Here is a 20737-nt window from a genome sequence, read left to right as displayed (position 1 = left end):
GAGTCACGTGACTTGACAGCACAGGTGACGTGACACACCTGTGACGCCAGGTTTATGGTGTGTGTGTGTGTTTATGTGTGTGTTTACGTGTGTGTGTTTCGGTGGCTTTCATTGTGAACTTTTGATTTGACAGGAGTCGTGGTGGCTTGATGGTCGTTTCTCCTCCTCCTCTTCCTCCTCCTCCTCTTCCTCCTCCCATCCTCCCCTTTCCTCCCTCCCCCTGTGACGTCATGATACTGGGCCGCGTTTTGCTGAAACCATAGGTATGCGACACACTTTGTATTTACGGCCCAAACACAGAGCACCTCTGAGTTTTCTGGATGTGTTTGTGTCAATCTATATCTCCGCTGTCGGTCACCGTGTCCGCTCCAGTTTTCTATCCGGACTTAGCGACGCTTCCGACGGTCTAACTGGGTTGGATTTCTTCGCGGAAACAACTTTGTTGCTGCAGGGAGTCTCTCTCTCTCTCCCTCTCTCTCTGTTTTTCCTCCTCGTCCTCAGCTGTGCTTCCGACATGAGATCAGGTGGACAGAGTGCTGCTGCTGGTTAAAAACAGGACAAGTGAGTAATCCCCCACGAACAGGCCGCTTTGCACCGACGCGCCGCGCGTCTCATCCCGGTTTTGTCGTGCGTAAAGTTCAGTGCGTAAAGTAAATATAAGTTTACAACTTCTGTGTCGCTGGGAGAGATTTAGAGAGAGAGAGAGAAAGTTAATCTGGGCTAAACAACAAAACTCTGTTGTTACAGTCTCACAGCAGGATTATCTGTGAGTCAGAGAAAGGCATAATAACTTTATTGTTGCCCTGTGTGGAGGGAGAGAGGGATGATTTTCTGCTTCACATAGAGAGAGAGAGAGAGAGAGAGAGAGAGAGAGAGAGAGAGAGAGAGAGAGAGGGCTGCTGGGAGCTGACTGACTCCTTTAACTCCGCTGCCATTCAAACCTGTTACTGACTGCTCATGTTTGTGGGTGAGGAGACAGCTGCCAGCGATCCCTGCTCATCTGTCCCTCTCTGCACAAGTGCTGGTGACCACATGGAGATGAGGAGGGGGATCAGATATTTAGGTAATGATTCACTGGCACCCTGTGTCTTTGTGCTGAGGCTCAGTAGGAAGTACTTTGTATGTGTGCTCTTATTTACAGGAAGTTTGGTCAATGAATTATGTTATTTAACAAGTGGTTTGGTGAGGGAGGGAGGGGGGCTTGATACACTTTCTGCTTCTTTATTTTTGAGTTATATCTGACGCTTGTAAATCTGTGGTTTAGGTATTTCTAGGGCATTTTTCTGTTATTGCCAGATGCTGAACTCTTATAGCTGATTTTGCTTGTAGTCCGCACACAATTATTTTCTCAGTTTGGTCTTTAATATACATATTTCCTAAAAGTGATGTCTTCATATGTCTTGTTTTGTTCGATCAGCAGTCCAAAAAATAAGACATAGATTTTTCAATGAGATAAAACAGACAAAAGCAGCAACCAGGATTTATTTTTTTGGCATTTTTGCTTGAAAAAAAAGCCCAATTATTCAGTTTTTTTAATAGCTGCTGATTAATTGTCAGTTGATCAACTAATAGATTAACTGAGTGACTCACAAGACTCATAAACCCTTGATGTGATGTGTCTCTAAATTGTCATGTAAAACTTACAGTTTGGTTTTCTGTCATCTCAATCTTGAGTTGAGTTTAAGTTGTAATATTAATGTTCTGTATGACTTTATGTTACTATTGTAGACTTTAAACCTAAAATCAATCTGATAAGTGATTGATGGGAGTATTTCACAGTAGAGTAACTATTGTCTGCATTAGGACATAGTTGCTAATGACTTGTCAGTTGCCGTCAGTGTTGTGATTTCAGGCTGGTCTTTCATGTAGGGCTGCATCTGATGATTATTTTTTTGTCAAAATCAGTTTCCCTGCTGGGTTTTTGGAGTAAAGCTGATGCTCCTTTGCATCAAAAGGAGCCAGTTGAGGTGGTTTGGACGCTGGAGGTCTTCTGGGCTGGTTATTTTATTGATTTATTTATTTTTTTGATCAAATGTTTTGTCCATAAAACATCAGAAAACAGTGAAAAATGTCCATAATAATATCCCAGAGCCCAATGTGAACTCACCAGATGTCTTGTTTATCAGACAAATAGTCCAAAACTATACAGTTTATTATGATTTAAAACCAAGAAAAGGTGCAAGTTTTCCACATTTGAGAACCTGAAACAATTATTTTTTGAATTCTTGCTTGAAAAACGATTTAAACGAGAGTAAATTAACAAACTAGTTGTCGATGACTTTTCTCTCTAATCGCCGCAGCTCTTCTTTAGTATATTCTTTATACTCGATTATTCTCTCTCTCCAGATGATACTACGGGCTCAGTCATAAACATTAAACATATTTAGGGTTTCACGTCTTCAGTCATGAGCTCATGAATCTCTGCTGTAAGAGGCAGGTCGCAGGAATATAATCTGTGAGTTTATGATATTCTGCTTTGAAGTCTGTTGTTACCCATCGTTACATTTCAGACCATAAACTGCATCAGCTGACTGATGCAGTTTCATGTCATGGGAACTTAAGTGAGTGTAACTACCAGTTCTGGATCTTAACTGCCTAATTTACTGTAATGGCAGACAGATGTAAGCAGGCCTACTCAGGCTCATATAAGCTGAGACCGCCACACACACACACACACAGTGTTGTGAACCAGTGGTGGAAAAGTATCCAGATCTATTACTCCAGCAAAATAATCAATACAACAATGTAATAGTACTGCAATAGAAGAAAAACGCCTCAAAGTAGACTTCAAGTAGTAAAAGTATTATATGTGACATTATTAGATTGTTAATACTGATGCATCAATATGTCATCAAGTTGGCGCTAGCTTGATTTTAGAGCTGCAATAATTAGCTTATTAATCGATTGGTTGTCAACTATTAAATTAATTAACTATTTTAATAATTCATCAAGAAAAAGTCCAGATTCTCTTATTGCAGCTTCTCTAATGTGAATATTTTGTGGTTTCTTTACTCCTCTGTGACACTAAACTGAATATCTTTGGGTTGTGGACAAAACAAGTCACATTTACCACAATTTTCTGACATTTCCTGAACCAAACTACTAATCGATGAATAAAGAAAAGGATCAACAGATTAATCAGCAATGTAAATAATTATTAGTTGCAGCTACAGTTTAGTCCAGCGGCTCCGACTCCAGTCTAGTAGAAGTTTACGGTTGCATAAAAAGTAAAGTACAAGTACCTCAGAATAGTGCTGGAGGACAGTACATGGATAAATGTACTCAGTTACTTTCCCCCACTGTTGTGAACAGGCTGATGGTTGTTGTTGAAGTCAGGAGCTCCAAGGTCGAACAGTGCACAGTGTGTTTGCACAGCACTTTATAAATCTGGGAAACGCTGGGAGAGAGACGCTGTCCTGAGCTTGTGTGTGTGTGTGTGTGTTTGCAGTAGTGAGAGAACAGGCTATTAATTATCACCCCTGATTCAGCACCAGCCAGCTAATGTAAGAGCACCATAACAACAGCGGTATCCTGAATACTGCCGTTTGCTGTGTCTATTTGTTTCTTAGCTTTGGTGAACGTCCCCTGAAGACACCATTTAGATCAAAATACTCTACATTAGATGTAGCGTGAGAAATTGCCGCCTGACAAACACTGGTAATTTTTTATTTTTTTTGCTTACCAGTTGCTTTGGCAGGTTACCAGCCAGCATTTAGAGGCTCTTTATCGCTTCAATTCTGGAAATGTGGTCAGCTGTAGAATAAAATGGATTTATTGCTCACTGTGGCCTGGATGTGTATCACACACACACACACACACACACAACCGTGTCAGTAAGCCTTTAAATGGCTTCAACTTGAATGAAAGTGCTCAGAAAACATAATCGGAACAGTGAAGTTAAGCACCAGCACTCGACCCATTTGTGTTCTGAAACAACAAAAGTTGTTGTAAATATTTGCATTTAGTTTGAAGGGTGGATTTCCTGAACAAGAGCCGCACTGAATGGTCCTCTGGTTTAGTTTTTATCTACTTATAATTTGGCATTAATCACCTCATTAGAAGTTGTGCTAGTAACAGTAAAATCCTCCAAAGCAGACACCTCTGAATGAATCTTCTGCTGCCGTAAAGATTTACTTTTCCTTTCTGAAGTGTGTTTACATTGGCCCTCTTAACCCATGAGTGCCTTCTTAGTGTCTTCTTAGGATGATAGTTATGCAAGGAATGTCTCAGGGAAGCCATAGACAGAAAATCATTAGAGCACAGGCAGGAAGTGTGTGACGCATGCCCCCCCGGTGTCGTGGCTGATGCTGATGGGGATGTTTACATGATTATGGTGTCTTTACCTTTCCCCAAAACTTATGACAGAAAACAGATCAGCGGTAACACACCTTTTTTGTTTTTTCACACCATCTTTCCTACACAATACCTGCTTCACTCCTTAGTATGTGTACATGCATATAAGATAAGATAAACCTTTATTCGTCCCACATTTGCAAATTTGCAGCAGCAAAGAACAAGAACAACAGTGCAAAGATAAGTTAAACAACAGGTGCCTATATAAGTAGAATATAACATAAATAGAATAAAAAGCTATGCAGTATATAAGAATATAATATGTCCACATACATTTGTCAGAATTGAGTCCCTGCTGAACAAAGTCCCTAAAATAAGCGTGTTTGCGGCGATTATTTTATCCACTTTATTATTGAGGTGTCGACTCCGTGGCCACTTTATTAGATTATTTACACCTGGTCAATATGCTGCAATCCAATACAACAGCCCTGCTAACAACATCCGTCTTTACAAAGCTCACAGCGCTCAGCTTTTGTAGTCATTGTCAAAAATGTGATTAAAGGCTACGCCTGAGGTCTTAGTTAGTGATTTTAACATTCTGCTGAACACCAAACGCACCTGTGCTTTGGATTGCTTTAAATTATACAGGTGAAATTAATAAAGTGACCACTGAGAGAGTATTGACATTGGAAACATTATTATTATGATGATATTGATTGTGAGCCACATCACATCCCAGCTCCTGTTAAAACATGTGCAAGCATTAGTGTTTTGGTTTTGTTTTTTCAAATAATATTTGTAGTTCTGACTTGTTTTAGCAGGAAAAGAAGCCAAATTATGTCGAAAGCAAACTATTTTTGTTATATAAACAGTCAAAGATGATTGACATTATCTTTGGTCGTTCGTCAAGTTACGCTGACTCCCTCCCTTGCATGAGTTTCTTTTTGTGCAGTGGTTACAAACATGCTGTATCACCACTGTCTTCTGTTGAGCTCAGCCATATTTTTGAGATGCTGCTCCTGTTCACTGTATTGATGAGCACTCTAAATGAGCGTTGATAGGTTTAGAATTACTGCCAGAAATAAGTGAGCAGAATTAAAAAGCACTTTCCTAACAAATCCAAGGCCCTTATAGATTTATAAGTATAATTATGTCCCTATAATAATAATAAATAAATAGGCAGAGTTGCTTCTAGTTGTATATATGACTCTGTTTAGAGTTTTTTATACAGTTTTTGTTGTGTATCTTTTGTATTTATCTAACCTACATATTTTAATCTGTGAATATGCTTAATGTGACTGATTGCAATTTGCACCGGCCGTGGTTTGACATGTGTCTTAGTAATATGGATTATGCATGGTGTTTAAAATGGTGACTCTCTTAATTAATCAGAAGTCTGATGAAGAGCCTTTTGCTCGACACGTCACAGCAATTAAAATCCTTTTAACCGGCGCCGTTTGATCGTTTGTTTCACCTCCAGTTGAGAACCGTCCCACATCCGACCGTATCATTGCAGCCGAATGCTGTTGTTGTGACTGACGGTGTCTTTCCCAGAGCGGACCACCCATGTACGACACTTGAATGGGGCCAGAGGACAGCAGCTTCATCCAGAGCTCATCAGCCTGGCTGTGGCCCACTGACTGGACAGGCTTTCTCACTGTTCAGCCAGGCATACATGGGCGGCAAGGGAGCAACGCAGAGGCAGAGTTTAGGAGAGAGAAAGGAAAAGCTGGGGGGAGGGTGGGAGAGTTTTAAAGGGTGGTGAGATAGTGATGGATTTTGAAACACAGGGAAGCTATAACTACAGTGATTGTTATGTTGAGGGAGGGATCTGCTTGTTTTGCTCTGAGGGGAGGGGCCCATTTATAGCTTTTGGTTTACTCTGTGTGTGTGTGTGTGTGTGTGTGTGTGTGTGTGTGTGTGTGTGTGTGTGAAAGAGAGAGTGTGTCAACACTGTGTGAGTGGGTGGCTGGGTGCAGCAGTGTAACTCTTATACTGTTTAAACCAAAGCAAAGCCATGTCTTGCAGAACATAATTTCTGGACTTTCATTGGCACAGATGTAACTGCTGTGTTCAATTACATTCAGTTGCAACACTCCTTAAATTCACTGTGTGTGTTAAAAGGTTGCAAATTTGGTTTTGATGTTGCATTTTATTCCCAAAAAAAGAAGATTGTCCGCAGTGCAAGTGGTGATTTTATACGAACTGTCATGTAAAAGATCTCGACAGGTTTTAAAGTACACATGCAGAGAGCTGTAATCAACCATGAGAAAAAAAACATTTACGGTTTCCATTTAAGTCATTAATCCATATTTTGTAGCTAAATGAAATAAATGATCCAGTGTTCAGGAAGAGCACACAACTGTTGCTCTCGTCCTCCTGTCTGTCATTGTGGCTCCTCTCACACAGCGTTTCCTGTTTTATGGTGATGGGGTTATGGAGGGGGTGTTGTCAGCTGCGCCGGGAGGGCTGTCTGGGACGGGGTCGGGGAGGGTGGGGCAGTGACCATACACCTGCTGCAGCTATCAATCACTCTCAATAATAATGTATGCCAGGGCCTCACCTGTTCCCCTTACACCTGTCGGACTCTATCTGTCAAAGCTTGTGTGCTACAGGAAAATATATCAAAATGTTTTTATTTGACACATCTTCTTGTATGTAAGGTTTTTTTTTATTTATTTCATCGCTATTTTATTCAAAAACCTGAAAAGTACACTCAGTTGAGTGCAGACCTCTGCCAGGTAACCTCTGTTACACCTCACCTCGACCTAACCTAAACCTATAACCACTTGTTTTTAATGATCGTTTTTACTACAACCTTTGTGCCCCCTGGTGTTCAATGTCAGGCTGTATACACAGAGTGTCTTAAAGCTGTTGTACAACTCTTTTCATTCATGACAGCAAAAGTTTCAGAAACAGGGAAGTAATAGAAACATATCAAGTATGGAATTAATCTGCAAAGGCTCCAGTTCAAAACTAGACCAAACTTTTCTATGGAGGTCACATTTTGAGCCATGACATAAGGTCATAAGGACTGTTTTTAGCCTGGCCGACTGCCTTTTGCTCTGTGACGTCTAACCGAAACAGTTAGTGATGACTTACAGCCCCGACAGATTGGTTAAGTGGAGTGAGGAGTCAGCAGTCAATGACGGTGGAAAACGGTCAATAAAACAGGTTCTTCAAACACTGCGAATCGCTGCAAGCACGAGCGGTCGTTCAGCAATGTGTACAAAGAATATTAAGCTGATCGGTCCAGTAGTTTGAGATATTATCTGCAGACACACACACACACATAACGTCCTGCAGAGATAATAAAAGTAGTCATAATTATCAGGCTCAAATAATAAACATTACTTTACTAATCTACCTCAGTTTTATTCTAAGTTTTAATAGTGTTCTATGCTGAATGGGCTGTTTAACTCATTTGTAGTCTGCTGGTTATAGTTTTCTTCACATCTCTTGTCCTCCATGTGCACCCACACAGTTATGTTTATTCATACTGCAAACTATTTGCATGCTATTGAGTGAATAAATTCGGATCTTTAACATGTAAACCGTATCACATCTTGGCTCCTGACAGCAGCAGTGAAATTCACTCACAGCCCATGAAGCTTAGAGTTCCAGTTAACTCCAGATGCAGCAGAAAAGTTCAGGATTTAAAAGCCACAATCGTCCACGATTCACAGCCAGACCGCCATCTGTGAATGTGAGACGCCCTGTGTCATTCTCAGTCCCCACATGACCATTTTTCTTATTGATTTATTTCCTGTTGAAGCTCCTTGTGCTTTCAGTACGATGTTACGCCTCAAGCCATTAACTAACAGCCCTAACTGTTCCCATCTTAACAATAGTTCATCTAATCAGAGAGCACACGTGCATATTGCTTGATGTTATTGTACTCTGTAGGTGAAATGGTGATTTCTTGGCATCCTCCTCGTCCCCCAGTCTTCATTAATTTTACCGTTCCTTCAGGCAATAGTTACAATATGTGTCCCAGAGTGCAGAGGCATTGATCGACTGTGTTGCTGTCTCAGCCCAACACTAATGATAGGCCCCTGCAGTGATTTATACGCCTCTTCTCTGTTGTCACCAGGCTCATTATGACTGGAAAGAGGCATTTATCACCAGTGTCGTAACCTCGCTGCTATGAGATACTTTTGCTTATGATTATAAAATCCACAGTTGGTAGCTGGGTGGAGAGGAACCCTGTTTTCTCAGTGAGTTTGTGACATTAATTTTCTCCTTTTGGTTGTGTTCAGCATCATGAGTGCTCTTGTAATATTGAATGAAATTTTAGTGCCAACTTCTCCTTTGCTCTCGCACTAATGTTTGTTATCTTCTGGCTGTTTATTGATGGAAAACTGAGGCAAAGTTGAGGAGAGTGGAAATTTCAGGTACTTTGGTTACAAAATGATAATTACAAGAACATCTACATTTAAAGGTTATGGAAATTCAACTTTTTCCTCATGGATAAATTAGGGAATTACACATTTGGCTTTGAGTGGCAACCCTGGTAACAGTATTCAGTACATGTCTGCACTAATGCTCGTATTGATCATGTTTATCCTGATTTCTTTGTGCTGTTTGTAGTGTCGTTGTTTCTGTGCTCTTGAGGCTGCATTGTTGGCGGTGAACTACACTATTCTCAGTTCCAGGGCGGGTCCTACTAGACTTCAAACACTCCTGCTGTGAAATGCTTTATTAACGCTGCAGACTGTGAGCCCAGCAGCATGACTCATGCCCTCTAACTTATGACCCGCCCAGGTCGTCCTCTCGCTCAGATCCCCCGCCCACCGTCCGCCTGTCCCTTTTGGTCCTTACATCCCTGCGTCTACTTCACTGCCTCGCTTTTAACTCCCCCTGTTCTCTGTTTTTGTTCTTTTCCAGAGTAAACGGGCTACATTAAGCAATATTATGTAGAAAAACAAGAAGAGAGGGCTGTGGTAGAACCTGCTGCCCCCTCCGGTCAGCAGGGCCGGTTTCTGCTCATAACATACTGATCAGTAGCGAGCTTCTGTTTGACTGCAGGGAGTGTCTCCTTTGATGCCCGCTGACAAAACAGCAAGAGAGCGAGAGCGACTGGTCGGTGAGCAGTGTCTCCGAGGGTAGTTTTGTAAAGAGACATTGCGGTTTTTAGAGCATCTGTAGGTTTTTACTCCTGCAAAGCAGCAGATTTCAGTGATACAGTGGGGATTTCTGTGATGAGGCACTTGTTCCTGTAAGTGACTGTGACTTTTGAACAACACATGAGTGTAACACCAGGCTTGTCATGGGTAGTCTGTGTTACAGCTGTTACTCTGTGTATGAGTGTACACGGATTTCCAGACTATTTCTTTACAGCCGTCACATATCAGGCAGTATGTGTAGATACCAGGGCTGGAAAAAGTTCTCAGAGGCCCCCTCCCACTTTCTCACACTGACAAGATCAAGTCAGAATTATTTCTAAATAAAGCAAAGTCCAGAAGAGAGTGTGCGTCTGTTTAATCTGACAGAAAGTGAGCTGTCAGCAGCAGACTGGACTGTAATCAGTCTGTTTTGTACATGCACAGTATGTTCTGTGCATGACAGCACAGAGTGACGGTGTGTGAGCTCTGACTGAGAAAAGCTGCAGGTGATGACTAGGAAACAGCTCACCGAAGATGCCGCTCTGATTTTATGCCGCTCCAGGCCAGTTGTGTGTTGTGTCCATTAAGAAGTGTAGGAGGAGCAGTTGTTCAGACATTAGTAATGCAGTCAGCCTGTTGTGGAGCCTGCTCATGGCCTTCAGCTAAAGGTCACAGCTGCTTTAATGCCAGCACGCTGGTATAGATGCTCAATGAGCTGAACTAAGACAATTTGGTGGAAAGTTATTTGCTGAACCACACACATAAAACACAATTCATTTTTCTCATGGTGTCTCCTTTACACCAGTGGCTGCCAACCCTTTCTTTAAGACGTACCCCACAGCCCTGTGAGAGGAGCTCAAGTACCTCTTCATCACCACCAAATTGTGTTTGTTTGAATTAATCAACCAGGATGTTATTTACATGTTTTACATTTGCATCGTTTCCTCTGTCTTTCCTGCTAACCTTCCTCTTGTTCCTGCTTCCTCCCAGCAGCTCTGATGCTAGGCTGCAGCTGCCTCACCTGCCACCATGTTCACCAAAAAGAAGAAATCTCGCATCCAGATCTCCGCACCCTCCAACTTTGAGCACCGCGTGCATACGGACTTTGACGAGCAGGAGCAGAAGTTTGTCGGGTTGCCGCGGCAATGGCAGTCGCTCATCGAAGACACGGCCAAAAGGCCCAAACCTTTCATCGACGTGACTGTCATCACTACTGTAGAGCCAAGCAAGGTAGATAAGATAAGATAAGATGAGATATTATTAGTCCCTCATCCCAAGGTGGGATTTAGCCGAGGAAAATGTTGCATATTTAGTTTGTGAATGTTGGCTTCTAGATAGATCTACATTTTGACTCCATTATAACTAATAAAAGATACCAATGTGTAGCTAAGCAACACTTTTACCGCAGCATGATCACTGCACTGCTCTCACATTTAGTTAAAACAGTCCCTCTTACCTACAAACAAACTCCAACTTCACTACTTGAAAGTCTTAAACTGAAGGTTTTGTGGGAATTCTGTGATTATTATGTCTTTGTGGAATTGAATGCATACTGAGAAGACATTCCTTGTACGTCAGGGCCTCTCATCCTTTCTATTTTTGTCGAAAATCTCCAGACAATCGTACGTGGGAGCAAGCTGGGAGTGGACGGCTCCCTAACATGGCTCCTGGATGAGTTTGATACCATGTCTGTGACTCGCTCTAACTCCCTGCGCCGAGGCAGCCCTCCCACCCAGCCGCGCAAGGACTCTAGCTCTTCAGGAGGGGGAGGGCAAGAGAACGGAGATCCTCACCACAGACACTACTCACACCCAGACAGACATGACAGGTAAGGAGTCAAATGCACAATGTGAGCAAAAATAAAAGATAGATGTCCATAGTTGCATCATAATGATAAAAACAAGAACATGGCAGTGATTTTACTCACTACAAGCCAATGGGCTGTTACACCACAAATATCTGATCTTTGCACCTCCCTGCTTCTCAGAGACCGACCCAGACCAGACCACCAGAGTGGAGGTGACCCCCGCCAGGGTCAGCGCGTGGTCCGTCACCCCCAGTGGGATGATGGAGTCCAGGGTCGGCCCCAGCAGCAGCCCCGGGGCCAGGAGCCCGGCAGGGCCCACAGGGACAGACCAGGCTCTGGCCCTCCTCCTCCCCCTCACAGAGACAGAGAGCCTCGGGACCGGGACCAGGTACGGACCCAAGATCAAACTTTACTCGGCCGTTGCTGTTCTGAGGACCCAGACGGCCGTAGGCTTGTTTGCAGTAACTTCTCCCACACTGATGCTTCTTCACAGTAAACTATATGTCGGCTAATGGTTGACTGTGTGGGAGCTTATGCATTTTTAGTACCGTTGGTTTAATTGGACACTACAGCAGGAAATCCACCATGTAGCCGTTCCTCTTCTTCTTATTATTTTTACCCACCTTTCGTCCATCCAATAATCCCTCCATCTCTCACCCAAACCCTGCACCGCTTCGGGAGCAGGTGGTTCACAGAGATCCACCCGCTGACCACAGGCCAAAGTCCAGCTACATGCCTCGGGATGGCAGCCCTCAGTCTCCCCGGGACAAGAGGCCTCTCTCTGGGCCCAACATCCGGACCCCGAACCTGCCAGTAACGGAGGGTGTGATGAAGACTGCCCAACAGAACACAAGGCCTTTTAACACCTACCCGAGGACAGACAGCGAGGGCGGGCGCAGCCCCACAGGACAGGTAGGAACGGCAGTGTGAACAGAAGGACATGCAGCTGTTTACAGCCAGGACGGGCGCAAGGAGAGACTCACGGCCCCCGAGGGAAGCTACTGGCAGAGAGAGAAAAGGAGACAGGTGCAAATTGAGCCAGTGGCTGATGGATGATGGCTCTCTCACCTTGCTCTTTGTTCTCCGGGTCAGACGTAGCTGCTTCTGTCGTGGTTCTCCCCTCTGAAAGCATGATAATGTCAAGAGTTATATAAGTCATGTACAGAGGTTTTTTTAAAAATAAAAATAGAACAACTTTGTGCCAAAGTGCGTCACAGAATTATGTAACGAAAAGAAATCTGAAACATTCAGACTCAGATACACTTATAGGTCAGTAAATCAATCCTTTACCGTTTATATTGCAGTAACTATTCCTTTAGTATCTCAGACTGCTTTATGGCATTGTTGAATTTGTATATGATTCTTGTAACAGTGTGGTGAAGCAGCTTGATTTAACAAGTTTGATTTACTAGATCAGGCAAAACAGACGTTTCTGTCTGGTAATTGTATCTATAAACAGTTTCCCAATTGGTTTTCCTGACATCAAGAAGTAAAGGTGTGTGATAGAGATTCATATTGACATTAGTATTTTTGATGAACTTATTTATTAATTCATAACTTGTTGTACAAAAGACTGCTTCCTCTCTATATGTGTATATTCTGACGTCCTTTCGTTTCCTCCTTCCAGCCGGTTCGACACCATGAGTCCTCCCCTCAAAATGGCCCCTCTAGCGGCTCCTCCCGCGGCCCCTCCAGCTCCAAGCCCCCTGTAAGCCACCCGCACCCTCATCACACCTCCCACCCAAGCTTGACCCCAGAGCACCCACACACCCCTCACCCCAGCGTTCCAGCCCCGCGGCCCCCCGTGCCCTCGGGGCCCCCATCATCAGGTGCTCCGCCCCAGGGCCGCTCACCGCAGAGGGAGCCCCAGAGGGTTTCCCACGAGCAGTTCAGAGCAGCGCTACAGATGGTGGTGGATCCTGGCGATCCGCGCACCTACCTGGACCACTACATTAAGATAGGGGAGGGGTCCACGGGGATCGTGTGCATCGCCACGGTGAAGACCACCGGGAAACTGGTAGCTGTGAAGAAGATGGATCTGAGGAAACAACAGCGCAGAGAACTCCTCTTCAACGAGGTGAGAGTTCAGATCAAGTGAACACTATGAACACTTTAAAGCAACTCAGTCATTTCCCTCAGGATAAATCAAGTTAACTCAGTGCCCACACACACCAAAGATGTCTGTCTGTCTGTCTGTCTAGATCTAGAGATATAACATTTTATCTAAGTAATGTTTGATTTTACTTTTTTACATCATGCATGACTTATTTTTGAATTTCTGGGTAATCAAATTTTAATGGAAAATCAAAAGTTCTGTTTGCTATTTGCCATCTTGGCTTTCTGTAAAAGACATTTCCTTTTATCTTAATGAGACACTTTCCTGGCTAAATGTATTTAATACACTCTGTGGTCACCTGTACAGCCTGTCTAATGCAATTTATTACAAGTCCTCTGCTAGTAATTCTACCTTCACAAAGTTAATGATCAGTCGTGGGTTGACATTGTCGGAAATATGCAAATGCCATTCTGTGTATTGCTGAGGACATTGAGTTAACGGTGGTGTTGGAAACCATTGAATAAAATGACTCCCTCAGACCAATCTCATAAAAAAAAGTCAGCTGCCGTTAGTGGTAATGAGAGGTTCGACTTTCATGTAGGTGGCAGAGTACAAAGCTGTGCTTCACACTCACATTAGCTGCTAATTGTCACTTAACATTGTGGAAATTTGAATCGGTTTATGAGTAATCAGGCAGCGCTTCAGTGTGTCCGACAGCGTTAATGGATGTTGCGGCATCGACCTCACAGATACGCGATACTCTCTCCGCCTGCAAGGCCGCCGTGCCATTTTGTCGAGTGCAATGAGTAATGTGATTATACCCCGTCCGTCTGTCCGTCTGTTTCCGCGGTAACTGCAGGTGGTGATCATGCGGGACTATCACCATGAGAACGTGGTGGAGATGTACAACAGCTACCTGGTGGGGGACGAGCTCTGGGTTGTCATGGAGTTCCTGGAGGGAGGAGCTCTCACTGACATTGTGACACACACCAGGTGAGAGCGAGGAACCTTTCATGGACGTGCACCCTTACAACTTTTAACCTCCGTGGGTGGGTGCATGACCTTGTATCCTCTATGAGCTATATGTTTTAATGTGATTTGAAACTCAAACCAGGTGTGAACTGAAATAGAAAATAAAAACAGGAGAAAAAAACTGTTCTTAGTAAACTAACTAAAATAAAATATACTGGAAATGTTTTGTGTTTTAGTCTTTGTCAGTTTAGTCAGTTGTGTCAACACGGCCAGTACCAAGAGGCCATTGGTGCATCTGTGTTGTGTTTGTATTAAAACGTACCCCATATTATAATTCAGAAAACTAAAACTAATGCACAAACTAAACCTAAAAATTTTAAACAAACAAGCCCACTCTGGCAACTAGCTGAAACTAAACTGAATTTAAAATTGAAATAAAAACAAATAAAGAATACAAAGCTATAATAACTCTTAAGAAGTCTTTTAATTTGTAATGAACTTATTCTGTAAGGTTTCCCACCCACCAAAACTCTTCTCCTCCATAAGGGGGCAGTGTTACCCAGCGTGCTCTGCACAGAGAGGTGCACCACCCTGGCCTGTGTCGTTATTTATTGTTTTTTTTATGGCTGTAAACTATAAAATAAAGCTTTTTCTAGAGTGTTGGTGAGTGCTACACAGCATTAATATGACTTCAGAGTTCAGATGGTGTCACTCCTTACTCCAGAAACAGTCTTAAGTGATGTATCCCTCTGCTGTCTCTTTCCCTCTCCAGAATGAACGAGGAGCAGATTGCCACGGTGTGTCTGTCGGTCCTGAAGGCGTTGTCTGTCCTCCACACACAGGGTGTCATCCACAGAGACATCAAGAGTGACTCCATCCTCCTCACTCATGATGGTCGGGTGTGTACCGCACACCTCACCCTCTTTTCACCAGCATGACACAAGAGAAGACTGCTGCAGCAGCTTCGTACTTTTTAGACAGGAAGTGCCATTTTTAAAAGGCATTTGAGGGGAACATTAGAGCTGTAAAACCAAACTATCATTGTATCAAAAATAAGCTTCCTTTTAAAATGTTATAGGAGTGCATGATATTTATTTGGCAGCTGATCTGCCACAAGAAACTAAGTGTTATGATGTAATGCAAATTAGTAGCAGCATCTGCATATCTGCTTTTCTGTCAAAGTACAACACTTTATGAGCTTAAAAGCATATAGGCTTTTGCATGACAAGCACAGGTGTCACTGGTAAAATGAATCATGGTTGGCCTGTTCCATTTAAATGGTCCAGTTGGTCTTTCCAGTTAGGGTAACCCTAACCCTCACTCTGCGTAATACCAGGGAGATGTGCACTCCTGTTCACAGGATGTACAAACCGCAGCACAGCAATGATCGAACTTAACCCAGTTTTAAGAAAAGTGTTTGGGGAAAAAGGAACCGAATGCTTCTCTGTTAGCCGCTGTACTGTAGTACAGAAGCTGATGCCAAATCACTTCCTGCCTGTTGCCAAGCAAGTTTCTGCTTTCTACAGAAAATGAAACTAATATGGGTGCATAGCATGACCATGAAGAAGGAACTCTGATTGTGGTGTGTCACAGTCAACAGGCCAACACGCTCACAAATGGTCTGTGTGCCTAAAATGTTCCCCGTGCAAAACACATAGCTGAGCTTCCAGCCACACCGTTATCCCGCAGCTTGGCGATGCCGAGAAGTTGAGGCCACCCTCCGTCAGTGTTGCGGTGTAGCTCGCTCAGTCATATCACGAAGATCACATATTTCATATATCAGCTCAGCTCGCTACGTCCTGCTACGGATCCGCTCAAATTTAGTCAATCAGCAACTGCAGATGTGACATTAATCCAAATCTGGTTTTAACAACATCTTAACTGTTCATTCATGGCAGACTGAGTTTATCTGCCACTTTTTAATTCCCATTGTTAATGCTGTAAATGCTTAATTATGATGCCATTGGTTATGTAATTAATCTGTTCATTGAGTTGTCTTTATATGAGGGAGTTATTACACAACCCTGGGTGTCTTCTGTATCATTCTGTATATGAGCAAGTCACATGTGATGCTAAGATGAGCTAATGTGTAAACCACAACGTCCTTGATGACGACTGAGGAGCGTTTGTGGTTTGATCTCTTTATGAGCTGCGGTTTCACCCATCGCCTCTGCCTCCAGCAGTATGCATGGCCAGGCAGGCCTCTACAGTTCCACTTCCACATTGTTGAGCTGGGACGGTACCTGCAGCGACCGCTACTTGATGCTTGAACTCTTGCTAACCAGCGTATGCATTTCTAATGTTAAACCTATTATGCGGGTAGCGCTAATTACGAGCAGCTTACAGTGTTTTACCTCGCTGCATTTTGTGCTCATGTAACTTTTGGAAGTGCATTTATTTATAAACACAGAAAGACGACGTTGAATTCTCAGGAAGGGCTCTGATGTCTGGTGCTGACGGGGTTTGAGTTGTTTGGCCTTGCAGGGGAAGCAGGCTCAACCAAGCCTGACGGGTTTCTCATCAGTAGGGTGGGTCTGTTGGGTGTATCTGATTGCACCTGGGTGCTGGGTGATGGATGTGAGACTGTCTAATTTCTTAAAAATATAGGTCAACACGTTGGATGTCTGTTTTGGTTAACTGTAGTATCAGTGACAGGGTTATTATTAAATCTTTAGTGTTGATGAACCTCAGACCGTCAGTGGCAGCCGCCCCGTTACGGTGTCCAACTGTGTGAGACTTCATACATAGATGCACCAGTTCTCATAACAAGTGTGTTTCGTTCCTCTTTTCGAGCCATCTGAGGCCAGCAGCCAAGCTTGTGGGCAACATCAAAGGCTGGTTCTCCCTCTTGATACCCCGCCACGCACAAACAATCTCAGAAAGGAGGGTGGATGGTCGTGAGAACTGGGGGACAGAGTTCACGGACTGGACTACTTGACTACTGAAGCATGAGAAGAAAGATTGTGCCTCAGATATTCAAATTCAATATTTGTTTTTTACTGAACTTGGGTTCATCTTCCCATAATCACAAGTCAAATATACACTGCTGGGGGAATTTCTAATTATGTTCACCATGAATATTGAACTGATAAACCACTTGGGCTGCAGTGCCACACATCCCCCACACTTCATTTTTTATTCCTAGCAGCATCAGGAACCGTCTCTAATTGCTTTGGTGAGCAGTGCAATGTACAAATAAAGTGAATGCAGTTATTGAACCTCTTCTTAGTCACATGTTGTGCACTTTCTGTGAAAAAATAATCTTGATCCATCTCTCTCTGCCTCATTCTAATTCTGTCTGGCTCATTCTGTCTCCAGGTGAAGCTGTCGGACTTTGGTTTCTGTGCCCAGGTGTCGAAGGAAGTGCAAAGGAGAAAGTCTCTGGTTGGAACACCGTACTGGATGGCACCAGAGCTCATATCCAGACTGCCTTATGGACCGGAGGTAATGCTCCACACGTCCCTCAGGATTTTACTGTTTTACTTGAATGTCTACAAATAAAAAAACAAGCGCGTCTCCTCTGTTGGCTGACTGGGTCGTCTCACTGTGTCCAGGTGGATATCTGGTCTCTGGGTATCATGGTCATAGAGATGGTGGACGGTGAACCACCGTACTTCAACGAGCCGCCGCTCAAAGCCATGAAAATGATCCGAGACAACCTGCCTCCCAAACTGAAGAACCTGCACAAGGTACAAAGACGAGCTGCGTTTGACAGACCAGCTTGTGTGAAACATGGCTCGCAGATTAGTAGTTTTGTTTCCCAAATCTTTTCTACAAGAGGAAGAAGAGAAAAGACGGCTTGCAGTTGGTCTTTTTTGTCGCCACACTGAGGGTTTAATTATATGAATGTCGTTTTTTTTATTGCAGCAGTTATTTAGGTGCCTTGAGGTTGATAAGTGACAGACTACATTAAAGGAGGGTTGAGTAATCTGCAACCTTTTATTGACTTCTTTGAGGAGCGCTGACGGAGGAGGTTGTATCGGCCTTGGCAGAGCTTCCAGCACTACCGCCGCTGGCCCCACTAATGATGAAGTATACTTGACAAAGGCAGGAAGATGGCTCAATAAAGCAGTAGTGTGTGGGATAGATTACATTAACACTGGTTCTTTGTTTGTTCCATCAGTTACTTGCATATTTGCCATCCAACCATTAAGTCAGTCCCTTTCAGTCCCTTTGTGCAACACAGATTGAGAAAGAAAATGGTAAATGCAGCAAGATGTCTAATGGAGGAATGTGGGTTTGGTCGTCTACATGTGCATGTGTGCAGATGTCATTACTCATAAGCTGCGTGCCGCTGCATCCAAAATGATCCAATTCAAAGTCGGAGTAGAGCTGATACTATAATAGATATTTATAAGTCGGTTTCCACATCTGGAAAACAAACACTGTCCAAAGTCTCTAGACTAGAAAATTGTTTTTACTCTGCAGTGTCATCGATGAGCAGGTCCGAACATTGAGGCTGTGTAAACTATCGTAGAAATATCTGATTGCTAACGAACATAATTCACATAAACTTGGCTTTTACAAGTCTTTGTACTTTTGAAGCTCATGTGAAACTGTCGTCCGATTTCACAACCAACAAGTCCACAACCACCAGGTTGGTTAAGCACAACCAGATGGTTGATTGTTAGCATGACAATGCTGTCATTTCCCCTTTTTTATGCCAATGCGCAGTAAAAGCTTGAATGAGAACTCTGGTATTTCCAAACCTGGGCCCTAGATTTACACAATTTGGGTTAGAAATGACTGGTAGGTATAAAAAGTTTTAGAATTGGTCCAGTGGTTTGAGCAGCAGTGGCTGTGACATAATCCTTTGGGGCAGCTGTGCTTGTCAAAGTGCGTCCGCTAAAAGTGTTTTTGCCTCCTACAGGCTCAGATTGTTATTCGGAGTGTCTGATAACATTACAGAAAGGATCCCTACAGAGATAAACCTGTTCGCTATCGCTCTCTTCAAAGCCACCAGACTCCATTGACAAAAGAAGTCATTTTACCTCACAGAACACATGAGTTCATGGTCTACTCCTGCCATGATTGGTTAGCTTGTTCGTATTATTGTGTGTCACACAAATATTGTGCTGGAACCGAACTGATCCTTTAAAACACCAAACACTATCTCTGTAGGAATCCTTCCTGTGATGCTGTCACATAACAATCTGAGCGTGTCAGTTTAAAAACAAGCACTTTTAGTGGATGTACTGTGACTGGCTCAGTTGTCCCAAAGGATTACATTACAGCCATAGGTGTCCATTTGCAGCTGCCGGTTGCAATCGAGTGGACCAATTCCAAGACTTGTAGTCCCTACCTGTCAAAATATGTAAAAATAGATTTAAAATACTGCACACTCCTGTAACTGATCACCCCTTTACCAACCTAACTGACTGTATGTGTTCTCCCTCTCACTTCTCTGCCACCACCAGGTCTCCCCACTGCTCAAGGGCTTCCTGGACAGGATGCTGGTGCGAGACCCGGCTCAGAGGGCCACGGCCAGCGAGCTTCTCAAGCACCCCTTCCTGACGAAGGCGGGCCCGCCGTCCTGCATCGTCCCCCTGATGAGGCAGAACAGGATGAGATGAGACTTGTGACGCCGAGCTCTCCAGACGCTGGAGGGCAGCGTGTGCAGGTTCAGATGGGAGGGAATACTCCTGCACACGGAGGGAGCGGTCCACGGGGGTCAGAGGTCACGGATGAGAGGTCTGCGCTTCAGGCAAAACCCTCAGAAAGCGCTGTGAGCTGCAAAGCATAAACTGGGTGTGCAGGAGTATTCTGCTTTTCTTATGTGAATCACTGAACTGTGGGGAGTGTACTCCCTAAATAAGAGGCAATAAGGTGGTGAGTGTGTGTGTGTGTGTGTGTGTGTGTGTGTAAACATATGTTGCCAACACTGTTAATGACGGTGTTTCATGTTGCATAAGTGTGTGTGTGTGTGTGTGTGTGTGTGTGTGAGCTCTCACTTTGAGAGAGAAGAGCGGAGAAGCAACAACTTGCCTGTCGGGTGATTTTAGCCGATTTCACGTAAGCGTTTTGTTTTAATTGAAGGGTCTGACCTGGAAAGACTGGAGAGGACTGTGGCTGTTTTTTATTTTTCCATTTGGACCGTACCTGGATTTTAAGCGTGAAGGTGGGGTTTTGCACACCAATCGGATACTTTGAAGGAGCCGTGAGCCCACTGGCTGATTTTAATGACAGACGGAGCAACATTTTAATCTCACTATTTGTCTGGAAGCTGAATTTTCACACTACAAAGAAGCACGGACCCCAGACTCGGACACTATCCTCACCGCGCCCAGAACTTACTACTGAGGGAGGAACTCTTTTTGACTCAGAAATGAGTCAGACAGACTTTTTGTAGCCATATAAATACTAGCTTCCTGTTGTAAACAAGCAAACACACACTAAGTCAAAAGGTAAACACTGGAGTTGTGTTTTTTTTTTTTTTTTTTTAACAGATGAATTTTTCTCTTATTTCCTCCTTATTTTCCTGTGTAAGTACAATGAACATAGAGA

General features: G+C 43.5%; 1 protein-coding gene across 1 annotated transcript; it reads left to right on the top strand.

Moving 5' to 3' along the window:
* Positions 1-363: 363 nt before the first annotated feature.
* On the top strand, positions 364-19829 carry pak4 (p21 protein (Cdc42/Rac)-activated kinase 4). The gene is made up of 11 exons (XM_070829090.1): positions 364-561; positions 10389-10628; positions 11015-11226; positions 11386-11593; positions 11890-12117; positions 12833-13282; positions 14121-14254; positions 15006-15132; positions 17552-17677; positions 17788-17922; positions 19651-19829. The coding sequence occupies exons 2-11, from the start codon at positions 10428-10430 to the stop codon at positions 19804-19806; spliced, it is 1977 nt and encodes a 658-aa protein (XP_070685191.1). The 5' UTR covers positions 364-561; positions 10389-10427; the 3' UTR covers positions 19807-19829.
* The last annotated feature ends 908 nt before the right edge of the window (positions 19830-20737 follow it).

The sequence above is a fragment of the Pempheris klunzingeri genome, chromosome 4 (genome assembly GCF_042242105.1).
Source record: "Pempheris klunzingeri isolate RE-2024b chromosome 4, fPemKlu1.hap1, whole genome shotgun sequence".
NCBI lineage: Eukaryota > Metazoa > Chordata > Actinopteri > Acropomatiformes > Pempheridae > Pempheris > Pempheris klunzingeri.
This window is presented reverse-complemented; position numbering and strand designations above follow the sequence as displayed.